The 12,633-nt window shown below is 44.9% G+C and overlaps 1 protein-coding gene and 1 long non-coding RNA gene across 2 annotated transcripts; both read right to left on the bottom strand.

The window, feature by feature from the left end:
• Nucleotides 1-418: 418 nt before the first annotated feature.
• Nucleotides 419-5,124, bottom strand: LOC120683665 (hsp70 nucleotide exchange factor FES1-like). Its single transcript, XM_039965759.1, has 8 exons — nt 4,006-5,124; nt 3,722-3,813; nt 3,062-3,212; nt 2,498-2,625; nt 1,808-1,966; nt 1,552-1,734; nt 808-1,008; nt 419-728 (listed from the first exon to the last, which is right to left on the bottom strand). The coding sequence occupies exons 1-8, from the start codon at nt 4,304-4,306 to the stop codon at nt 708-710; spliced, it is 1,236 nt and encodes a 411-aa protein (XP_039821693.1). The 5' UTR covers nt 4,307-5,124; the 3' UTR covers nt 419-707.
• A 5,786-nt stretch (nt 5,125-10,910) lies between these two features.
• LOC120683674 lies at nt 10,911-12,152 on the bottom strand. The gene is made up of 2 exons (XR_005678877.1): nt 11,327-12,152; nt 10,911-11,245 (listed from the first exon to the last, which is right to left on the bottom strand). It is a non-coding gene; the product is annotated as an uncharacterized LOC120683674 (long non-coding RNA).
• Nucleotides 12,153-12,633: the final 481 nt, after the last annotated feature.

The following is a 12,633-nucleotide window of genomic DNA, read 5'->3' as shown; positions in this document are numbered from 1 at the left end:
AGATCTAATCTGAGTTAGGGTTTTGCCTCCTCTCGTTGCTGCGCCGTCACCTAGTCTTCTCCATCCCAAGCGCCGGCGTGCACCGGCGAACGGGAGAGCAGGTCTCCGGAACCGCTCGCTCTTGTGATCCTGCACCGGGAGAGGGCGAATAAGGTTTTTGGGAAGCACTAAGCGCGACTGCTCATCTTCTTCGCCACGGCTCGTCCTCCGTCCAAGTCAGGAGCTGCGGCGTACCGTCGTCTGCAACGCCGGTTGCTGCGCTTTGTTCGAAGGACCATCTTCGTCTCGTCTGCGCCTTTCGTCTTCCCGGCGGCTCCCGCACAATACGTATTTTGTGATCAAATCTGTTTCATTATCATGTTTTCTGAGATCATGTTTATGATATACGTACTGTCTAGTATGTTAGAGTCATGCATGCTAGGTTTAATTCTCGTCATGATAAATCTAGTTCGGAATTTAAACTTACAGTTGTCTATTTTTCCAACAATCCAAAAACCTATCATGTCCATCATATACTACAACACCACGACATTACTACCTGACATTCCTCCCGCCCCTCCGACTCCGACTGGTCATTCCTGAATACTGCAAGAAAAGGGGACCCAAACCTGCCCATCTAACTGTAAGTCTGTAACATTAGAATCCCACAAAAAATGATGGATTATACTGCATCCAAAAGGGCAAATCTTCTGGTGGCTTTCCAAATATCATGTCGCAGTCGCTTTACCCTGGTCGTTAGCAGAAGAAATGCAAGTTAACTTAGCAAATTGCTGGACTTCGGTCTAAGGTACAAGGTCAACTATGCACCTGCTTGAGCTTCTGTTGGAAGAGCGTCTGAACTTCCCTTCGAAGGCCATCAACCTCCGCAGCGAACTCCTTTTGATCCTCTGGTGTCAAATCCTCCAACTGTACCCCTAGTCTGAGCAGAACACCCTCGAGGTCATAGAACTCAAAATCCTCCACATCAGTTGAGGAAAGTTTCAGCAGACTCTTAATGGCCAACAAGACCTGCACAGGAAGGATCAGATCAATTTACTAGGTAGGTCCAGCGAGCTAGTTTTTATAGACAGTGTAAAGCTCGTGTGAAGTGTAGCAGCCACTCCCATATCTGAACAATGAAACATGTTGCAACCTAGACCTTCCAAATCAGATTTTTCAGATATGCATGACTGCTTGAGCCAAAACTCAATGAAGGAGAATGGCATGACAAACTAATAAATAAATAAGTTGTGTGTATAAGCTTGTAAAACTAAATTACGTGTCCAAAATGCTGAAGGTACTAGTGTAGTAACATATGCATCTATGGCAATAACTCCGAAATTACATATCCATATATTCAATGACAAGATTTTATCTTTGCATCACTAAAAATGCATGTCCAAGCATGTACCGCTAAGATTATTGTCTTCCAAAAAATGATAAACTTCTTTTTAGGGAAATGGCAATATTATTATGCAAAAGTAAAATTGTCATGAAAAATGCTAACCGCTTAATAATGGTAGCAGCAAGCATGTTCACGATAATAGGAACTGGAGGCAGCTCCAACCATACCTTTTCATGAAGATCTAGGTCAAAGTTTGACAACATATCAACCATTGACTTCAAGAAAAGGCGGTCACTTAAGAAAGGAAATTGTGGGTTTCCAGAATTTAGCTGAAAGTCTGCCAGATCTGTTACTAAAAACACTGCTTTCTTCTGTAGCCTAACATCAATACTGTTGCTCACCAATATGTGCTGCAAAACAGGCAAAGTTGTCAGACGTGAACCAATTCTGTGTCCATATTCTGAGTCGAAAAAAGGTTGTTACCTGCAACATTGAACCCCCATTTTCTGAATGGAATGCCTCTTGACCATTTACATTGTTTCTGATCAAAGCAGATATAGCATATAATGCTTTTGCAGCTTCTTCTGTAGATGTCGAATACCCCATCTTCACCAACCTCACCAAAGCTCCATAACCGAGGATCTAGCCAAGGGTGAAGGGGTCAGCATTAGCATGGCTAAGCATATTATCGGGGCATACTGCATAACTAGAACAGAAAGAACTGATCAAAGTACTTCAACTGTGCTCTGACCAGAAACACGACGGAAACAATTGTTAATAAGAAATCCACTGATCACGTTACAGATAAAATATATTAAAAAGGAAAGCACTCACAATCGCATGCATGAAATGGTATGCTACACAGGGTAAACATCATATTGGAGCACATGTAATTAAGTTGTAAGGCTAAATTACAGTAACACTGGTTTTGTTTGTCCTGCACACGTTGCCACACTTTGCCAAACTTCACCTAAGAAACTATGGGGTGCCTCACCATTTGGCGTCGCAAAGTTTTGTTGGCAACTAACCAAACAAATCAGAATCTGCAAGGCTAGCTAAGAAAAAAATGTATTTACAGGACATGGACAGGATAATGAATAATGATGCACATTCCCTGACTACAAAAGGCACAAAAGTGGAATCAGAATGCTCATTCTTGGTTAATGCGATTACCTGGTTTTGTACAAGTGCATTATTCTGACTGGCTGTACCAAGGACCCATGCAGAGGTGGTCCGTATTTCTTCATTTGCATTATTAAGCTCTTGAATCACAGGAAGAAGACCCCCAAGTTTGTCAAGATCTGAGCATATGCAAGAACAACAGAGTTTCAGAAAATCTTAGAAAAAAGTAAACTAACAAATATCAAACAGGACACAAGAGTTCACAAGCTGTCACACGCTATTTTCTTTTCTGGAAGAGAAATCTTTGCAAGCTATAGTTGCATGGTTATACAGTTTTATGCTGAGAGGTTTACAGAAACACAAGTGAGCACTTCAAACAATGCCTTCGGTATTTTTCAAAGTGGTGAACTGTACATACACTTCAAGCATTGAGCATTTTAGGAATACAACCAATACAAGTAGTAAAACAGTGGCTACATTATGTCAGCAGCCTAGACTCTAAAGGTGTTGACTTAGATGACTCAGTTTCCAGTGGATATAAGAAGATATTTTTGTTGATGTGCATAGCATAGCAGTAAGTAGCATACAGATGAACTAAAAAAGGAGCAGACTTACCATTAGCATTGTCAATGGGCTCAACAAGAACTAAAAGTTCCTGCAATGCACGCTGGCGATCCTCCAGAGAAATGGAAGAGTTTTTTAAGTCAGCAATTGCAATTTTCATTAAGTCAGCGTCTGATGGCATCTTTAACTTCTCCATCAACTCCTGCAAGAAAATACATTCAGTGTAGTGTATAACAAAGTTTTAACCTTTGCCTTTCAACTAAATAGAGGACCAGCTCTCTGACTACTGAAAGAACGCATACACAATAGATTTATCTTTTCTTTGGCTAATAACAGTTACAATGTGTGGAGCAAAATTCAAACCTTGTGAAGTCTACAACTATAACAAGAACATCATAATAACTTGGGGCACTGCAGGAATAAGTTTTTTCCACTCTGGAAGTCCAAATGATAGAACAAGCGCAAAAGCATGTCCCCAGCTCCAGGCACTGAAGTACTAATTCACCTGCTAGATGTACGAGCTGTATAGTAAAGCAGAGCGCTCCAAAACAGCACAAGTAATCAAGATCATGATCAAACCAAACTCTTATGTGTACTGCCCAAGCATACAAACAACTACAAAATAAATAGGATGATGGAATATCACACCACAAAGCTGATAATAAATTAACAGAAGTCAGAATACTGACGCAGTGAAGCAGCGTTTATTACCTTGATCTCCTGACGCCGCTTCAGCAGCTCATCTGCAGACAATTTCTGCACATCAGCTGCCTCCTCCTTCAGCTTCTCCGGATCAGAATTTCCTGCCCCACAAAGACCAGAAACATTCAGCAAAATACAGAGTTGTCTTTATACGCTCAAACCCAACCAAACTCTACAAACACAAATGCAACATCAATTATCAACTGGCCCGACCTTTTCCTGCAAAACTTTAAATTCCCAAAGAAAATCGAAAGACTGTACAGCAGAATTTAGGGGGTTTGGGATTCCCGTACCGATAGCCCACTGCAGCATGCTGTCGAGGGAGCCGAAGCCACCAGCGAATTCGTCCTCCTCCACCGAACCGACTCGAGCAGTATCCCCCTCCGCAACCAGATTCACCTCGTCCTTCCCGGTCACCCACTGCCTCCCGGCCCCCAGCGCCGACTTGATCTCCCCATCCCCCTCCGCCACCGCCACCGCGGCGGTTGCCGCCGCCGGCAAGAGCAGCGGGAGGAGAACGCAAACAGAGAGGGAAACCGCGAGTAGGAGGTGATGGGTGGTTCGCTTCGACGAGTGTGCCCTTGCCTTCGCCATGGCTCGAGAGAGAGATCGATGCTTCCAGAGGTGGAGGAGCAGCAGCAACAGCAGCAGGGAAAGCCGGAAAGGGGGAGTTTGTGATCGAATTTTCGAAATCGTGGGGGTTGGTTCCTGGATTTATATGCATCGGGAACATATTTTCGCTTAAGTACATAGACTTTCAATTTTTCTAATTGCGGCCTGATTTCCATCTGGAGTGGCACTTGTTTGCTAATTTAATGATTGTCAGGGAGGACTTTAGAAAGGCTACGGCAAGTGGGCCCGGAGATCCGGTGTTGGGGCGCCTCCCATTGGTCGGATGACATCACATCGGGGGTCTCCCAAGACTGCTTGGAAATCTAGACCGTTCGTATCTCGATCAATATGATTTGGGTTGTGTGCTTTCAGCTTATTTCAATTTATTAGTATATTGTTTCGTTGCTACGAGTAATATAAATTTTATCTATATTTATATGAGACCACTAATTTTTTAAAAGAAACTCTACATGCAACCCGTGTCATGGCTGCGTGGTATTATTATCCGGTTTTCGATTGGGATTCGAATTGATTTGTTCTGATGAGTCTCAGCACACCGCCTGCACCCGTGAGCCGTAGCTGTCGCCCCTGATCCCGCCGACGCGCCTGCACCTTAGGTGAGACCGGATCTGCCTCCCCCACCTCGTTGCAGGCCTGCCGCCTAGCGGCGCTCAGGCTGCGGGAAGGGAGCAGAGGAGTTGGAGAATGGGGCTTCGTTGTAGGCCTACCGCCGAGCTATTATGGCGAGGGTGGGAGGCGCTAGTCAGTGCGGTAAATCACACGTCTCGCCCGCGCGTCGAGCCCGAATGTGGCTGCCCCGTGCGCCGCGCGACCACCACGCCGCCTCCTCACTACCATGCACCACCACATTCACAAACTCGGCCGCGCCGAGGCTGTCAACGCTTCTTCTCCCCATAGGCCACGCGGTAGCAGCGGGAATCGGGTCAATCGCCCCGCCGCCGTCCTCCCAGCTATTACACGGGCCTCAGGTTACTCGCACCGGCTTCCTCTAAAGGATCTTGAAGGACGCAAACAGAGGAGGGTGGAGCTGCAACTGGGTACTCCAAAGCATCCTCCACCATTGAGTTTCTCCCGGTTTCCTCCAAATTCAGGGGTCCAACTTTCCGGTTTTACACTGTAGCAATCAATCCTGGCCATCCATCTCGGATCGGACGGCCGGAAATACACAAAGTCACTGCTACAGTGTTCTCTGACTTGCCTTCAGTAAGTCAGGGAATCCCGATTGCAAATTCAGAGGGATAGAGAACCTCCTCTACACGCCTACGTCAGCTCGTGGGGCCAGCAGCCCACCCCGCCGCCGCCGTCCCGCCCGCCGTGCTGGAGTTCCGTGGCCCCGGCCGGCGCGCGCACGTGCTGGATGACCTCCGCCGCCACGAGGAGATGCCACCTCTGCTCCGCACCTCCTCCCACGGTGCTGGACGCTGCCTCCGCCGCCGGGCACGCAACCTGTCGTCTCCCTCACGCGCACTGCCGCTCCGCTCCGTCCCGCTACTGCCCCGCCGTGCGCCGTGGTTCGGCCGGCCGCCACGCCATGGCCGCCGCTCCGCCCGCTGCGCTGCTGGGGGGCCGTGGTCGAGCTCCGCCCATCGCGCCGCCGGGCGAGGCCAGAGGAGAGAGGGAGAGGGGGGGGCACCCGCGAGGGAGGAGGGTGGAGGGGAGCCGCGCCGCGTTGGAGCCGAGCCTGCCGACCGTGAGGGAGGATGAGGGAGGAGGGGAGCCGTGCTGCGCCGCCGCCATGGAGGCCCACCGGGGAGGTCGAGGAGGCCGCCGATGCAGGAAGCTCGCGTGCAGCCCTACTCGCCCTGCTCGCCGCCATGCGTGAGGGTGGCGCAGGCCCGCGGCTCCGGTCGCCAGGCTCGTGCCTCCGCTCGGCCGGCGCGGAGCTCGCAGCGGAGAGAGGAGGGAGAAGGGAGGAGGAGGGAGGATGTGTCGCGGGCCCACGGAGGGAGGACGGAGGAGCGCCAGTGAGCCAGGTTGGAGGGAGGCGGCCCTGCTCCGCCACCGCGGCCGGCGCGCGCGCAAGCGGGAGCTCCGCCGCCGCGGCCGGCACGGACGAAGGGAGTGGTGGCCAGCGCGCGGGCGAGCGGAGAGGGGAGGAGGAGCTGCGGGCGGCGGCGCTCGGGTGGGGGGAGAAAGAGAACGGGAGGGGAGGGGGCGGGGCGGGGGTAAAAAAGATAGAAAATTCTGACGCGGGCTAAGGAAACTCGCAAGAAAAGTTACAACCGATCCTCTGCTTAAATTTGAACGGTCCCCTAGCTGGTAGTTGGTATAGAGGAGAGATTTAGAGGATGGATGGGTGCAGAAAAATTCTATATAGAGAAGAAAATTTTGATGACCAGACTAGAAATATTCTTTTAGAGGAGGATGAGTGTGGATAGCCTCAGGCACCCAGCTATCACACTACAAGTGATATAATTATGAACATAATGCAATTTTTATTTGGTTATGACATTCAAGTCCGTAAGCTATGAACAACATGCTTAAGTACAATTACATGTAGCCAAGCACATGATTTTTGCTACAATGACCGAATTGATTTTGTCTAGATTATACCAAATGGAAAACAAAATAACTGAAGCTGGAAGGACACTGCAATAGCTTGATCTGAATTCCTATACCTCAATCTAATTCTTATAATGGAAAATCAATGATGGAGGCAAGATAATCACAATTAACATGGGACAGTGTAGATAAGAAAATCCCTTCATCCTTGGTCACTTAAACATGCCATTTATCTGTCAGAGGTGATTTCACATTCTGATGGTTGCATGATTTCACAAAAAAACTGTTAATTACAGTGGTGTATAAGGCTTTTGTCATTTCATCAATTTGTTATGGCCGAAGGAATGCCAATCAGTCAGCACTCGGCAGATAAATCAGAAATGCAGAAAATGAAGAAAACCCAAATGAGAGTCATGCATAAGTCGTCATGTTGGGAGTTGGATTTTGGAGGGCTAAATAGTACAATGCAGAACCTAAACGATGCCACAAAGTATATCATTTCCGGACAAGGTGTTCTGGAACAGAACACATTGGAGCTAAAATGGAAAACGGGACCACACAATGCATATGATAAATGTATCGGGCACTTTTACTAAGCAGATATTTTGCAGTGTCATAGAACATAAAGCTTATTTTGCTGTAGCATATCCAAATGAATTATTTGGGAATGAAGATATCTAGAGTTCCGCCATAGTGCCCAATAACAAAGTGTTGAAGTCTGTTGGGTAAATGAATTCGTGATTAGTTTTTTTTGAAATTGCATAGATCAAAATCTACAAATAATCTCAGTCTACATGTCCTCAGAATGTGGTACTTGTGTCAAATGATAGGCTGTTGAGTGTAGATGCATACTAAAATGATCCATCGATGTGCTGCAAAATCCATTTTTCACCATGCCCAATCAAAATTGAACGTCAATATATAGTCCAAGCAATAAATTTTGCCCACGCTTACTCAGCATCGGCTTTGATTTGATAGAGATAAGTTGCAAGTAGGTACACAATGATTCTAGTTTATTTTATCAATTTTTGGGTCGACCTAGTGACCCAAAATATATCTAACTTGCATCCCTAGATAGAGAAGAAAGAATCTCTTCTCCGTCCACATGAAGGTAAAGTGATTTCAAGAGCTATATGATATATTTGATAACAACTTTCCATATGTGTTATTATATATGCCTAAGGCTGGCTATCGAGCCGGCTTGGCTCGGCTCGACTCAGCTCGTTAACAAGCTCAGCTAAAAGGCTGGCTCTGCTCGGCTTGTTTTTCAGCTCGAGCTGACTCGTTTGGTTCGCGAGCCGGCTCGAAAAAACAACAGCCAGCTGCCAGAGCAAGCCACCAGCTAGCAAAATGAATGTATGAATATATGTAGAAATATAACTTTCAAGTATGCAACCATCACTAAGCAAACCAGTCAAATATTAAGTGCCCAACACACATATAACACATACAATATGCATAGCCAATACATATGAGCATAAAAGATTAACACTTCAAATTCAAATGAGCGGCTCGTTTCGGCTCGCGAGCGGCTCGCGAGCCGGCTCGAGCTGGCTCGATAACAGACCGAGCTAAAACCTTGGCTCGGCTCGTTAATATTTTTTAACAAGCCGAGCCAAGCCGAGCCACTAATGAGCCGAGCCGAGCGAGCTAACGAGCGACAAGTTTTTCGTCCAACCTTATATATGCCGCACCTTATATTTATGATGTAGATGATAAGCCCGCAACCAATCCAATCAATGAGAAAGAAAGTGAAGCCACAAGCTTAAACTTTAAGAGGATTACATTTGTACCTTCAAAATTTTATGAAACAAAATTAATAATATTGAGGAGAGAAATGGTAGGGGCTAAAATCCAAGAGCTGAGATGGGATCGAAGGTTATGGAAGAGAATGACAAGGTCGCGGCAAGTTAATCTATGGTTGAAATTTCATATCCGATTGTTCATAAAGGTGCCTTTGCCCTTTTTTTCGCTAGCTCATTTGTGTCATTTTTATATGAGACTATCTTAAACTGGTCCTATTATATTTCAGAGTTAGATTCAAGTTCAAAATAGAGAATGACAAGATTCCCATATCGCGGCATCTGATATTGTTCTTGGTATGAACCGTACACTTTTTTTCTTTCTTTACCATATGTCATGCTTTCGATTGGTTTAACTGATTCTTGTACTTTGAATCCAGGTGATAACAAGGTGATGGGTGGACTCAATAAGGGTATAATTGGAATGCGGCATTTGGACGCTGGAAAGATTACCATACCACTTTCTATTCGGTTAGACATCAAAATAACAAATTATACTATTGCACACACTTTTTATATTAATGATATTTAATATTGCTATTATTTTGTAACATCAATGGAGATAAGTCTACTTGTGAGTCTAAATTTATGTATCTACAGGCTAGAGTGGATGAATATTACGCCTTAAAAAATATGGCCATAAGTAAATCTTGATTAGTCTTTGAAATTGATGGATGCACTATAATCACTATGGGCATTTGTGGTGTTTAAAAATTGATGGCTAAAACTTATATGCTTGTGAAATCTAACAAGGAAATGTGTTGTCTAATTTTCACTGAATGTTGGGGAAATCTATGTATGGGATTTCTATATGTTTTGCTTATGCTTTGTGTTCAGGGAACTGTTAGGGCGGGCGGGTCATTATTTTCGATGCCTTGTAATTGTGTTTTCAGCTTTGCCTAGTTGTGTTCGTTGGTGGGTTGCAATATTGGTTGGAATTTTGTTCCTTTGCTTCTATTGAGAAATTGGTGATCCTGATAACACCGACCTTTGAGAAGCGGTAGCAAAGTAGTGTAATACCACCTCTTCTGCGGACCCTATACCCACACTACATCAAGTAGACTTTCACCTAGACACCAAAACGTGGGAGACTAAGTCTATACAAGAAAACTCGACTCTTTATTCACTATAACATGGTACCACATAAAACTCTTGTGCTCTTTATTTCGCTACCCTGTCATAAGTTCATAACAAAACTACACTGCATAGCTACTATACTACTATCTACTTGAGACCTCTTATGCCTTGGTATGGTAAGAGGGGATGGGAGCATCTCTATATTTATAGGTGCTCATGGGTGTTGTGGTGTTGCCATGTGGCAACTTTCATACTCTTCTTTACGAAATATGTAACTCTGAAATTTTTCTCATTCTTATCCAACTATGCAAAATATCTAATTGTAAAGAATTCTTGTCCTGCCATTCAACATGACAACTCCTCTCTCTTGCTATTTTTCAAATTATTCTAGAACCTTCTCAAGTACACATTGTTATTTCCAACACTCTCCCTCAATGCATACTTATCTTCGGCAACTAGATCATTGTGTATCATTGCCCTTGAATCTTATGCGCTCTGCCATTCCGAGCCTTCTTATCCATGTGACATGATCCAATCTTCTTTCGGCTCATACTCCTCAACGTTCAATTGGTGCTTCCTGCAGACTTGATGCAACCATGCACCTCCTCTTTCTTCTTCACTCTTCTTGGTGTCTTCCCTCTCATGTTTCTTTATATAATGGTTAAATAACTTCATCCAGTGAAGCATGGACAAGTCACCCAAACCATGAATAACTATCTTCCTCTGTTTAACCCCCCCTCTCTCTCTCGGTGTTTAGTTCCCAAACTTTTTTTTATAATACCTGTCACATCGAATCTTCAGACACATGTATGGACCATTAAATGTAGTTGAAAAAAATAACTAATTACACAGTTTAACTGATTAGGACGAGACAAATCTTTTAAACCTAATTAGTATATAATTAGACATTAGTTGCCAAATAACAACGAAATGTGCTCCAGTACCAAAACTCAAACTTTTTCACCTACTAAACACCCCCTTAATGTGTTCGGTTTGTTTGGGATTCTAATTGAGGTTTTCGTGCACGGTATGTGCATTCAAGATAATATGTACTGAAATTATATAGACTAGTACCAGTTCTTGAGACCTAGAGGGACTCACGGACATAAATAGAGCACTCAACCATAATGTGATAATAGAGTAATTATGACCTACAAAATTTGCAAACAAAACAACAATCATCAAGCGCCAAGCAATCTGTGATATCTCTGTTATTATTGAATGTGAATAGTTCTTTACAACTAATATAATTGGATAGATCAGTTTCACAACTCTGTACGAATATAAAAGGAGCTAGATCACAACCCTAATATAAACTTATGTGTTAAGGGATCAACAACATTAGGCATTCAACAAAGTTCATATTTCAACGATGTCAGAAACTAGGGTGCTGCCAGGTCTTGAGGAGCTCAGCCATGCCTTTAGCTCTCCAGGACCACATTCACCTTGTCTTGGTCAGTAGCATTCAGCAATGGCCATCGTTTCGTCATACACGATGTATGCAGATTGCAGAAGAAGACTATTTCAGTAAACCCAACTTTCTTTTAGGCATGTAGATCACTATAGGAATAACAAAAGATAGACAACACATACTACTTACTATTAAAAAAATCAAACCACCAATCCTCCATGTGGAATTGAAACAGGTTCATGCATCTGTTGTTGTTTCGGGATTACCCGCCGGTGATGAGGAGGAGTAGGGTAGGCGACCTGCTGCCGCGTCTATGGGCAGAGGAGTCAGCGGCAGTGCGCCGGTCCTTCGACTTGGTCAGCTTCAACCACTGCCTCATCCTACGAGTCCGATCGTAGATGCGGCCATCCAGAGTAACAAACCCTGAACCCCTGTCCGGTTCATGCGCGCATGTTGTCTCAGCAAAGCAACAGTCCCCTGTTAGTCGTCTGACGAAGAGAAAGTTGTCGTATTGTCTTGGGAAAACCTCACTAACACAACATGTTAGTGGCAGCGAAATCAGCCATGATGTCAACCTATTCACATAGAGCAACATATGCATTATACATATTATAGAGAAAATCGCAGTAGCATCAAATCAACCAAAAGACATCAGATTTAACGTGGAAAGCCCCCAAATTAGGGGAAAACGACGGGACCAAGCCAGCTAAATCTTCTTCCACTATATGCTTGTGAGATTACAATAAGTTTGTATGTAGATAGCACTAGAGGCTCACATACATCAAAATTCACTATCTTGGACAGCAACAAGATTTAGAGCTGCAAGCTTGAGTATAGAAGGACCTCACAAAGAATGGTGGAACGACAGATTGGAGACACCAAAGATGTGGATCTGAAGCTTCACAACCTTGAGAACGAATCCCTTTTGCTCCCTTGCAAGATCTCCTCTTCAATCTCCTTCTTCTTCCCTCTCTTTTCTTTTCCTTTTGGAGGCTCTGTTTTGAAATCTCGTAGCTCCCTCTCTCTCTCTATTTCAGAGGCTTTTTCTTTTTTTTTAAAGCAGCACACTAGATTTTTCTATATTTCTCTTACAGATGGGGCTACTCACAATGAGCATCTACTCTCTTTATTTGTCCCCACCATGAGAAGGATTTTTCAACATATTGCATAGCTGAATCGAACCATTTTGTGCTCTCCTGATGCAGATCCGCGGAGGCCATCACGGATGTAGTACGTACATGCCAAGGAGTCGGTGTGAAGAGAGTTTCCAGCCGACGCAAACAGATCGCCTCTCGTGAAACTGACATACTGACGCTGCCATGTACTGGCCCAGGCCTAGGTATCAGAAGTTGGGCCCAGCTGTTCAGCCCGTACGCCAGCCTCCGCCAACGTCGTTCTCGTTCATGACCGCCGTGAAGCAGCGACCCCTTTGTTCGTTTGCTCAGCTGAGCTTCCCGGCTTCCCGAGAGATTCCGCGACCGCTCTTGCTCGCGCGG

Source organism: Panicum virgatum, chromosome 2K, assembly GCF_016808335.1.
Source record: "Panicum virgatum strain AP13 chromosome 2K, P.virgatum_v5, whole genome shotgun sequence".
NCBI classification, from domain to species: domain Eukaryota; kingdom Viridiplantae; phylum Streptophyta; class Magnoliopsida; order Poales; family Poaceae; genus Panicum; species Panicum virgatum.
The sequence above is the reverse complement of the archived record's forward strand: the minus strand, read 5'-3'. Positions and strand labels throughout refer to the sequence as shown.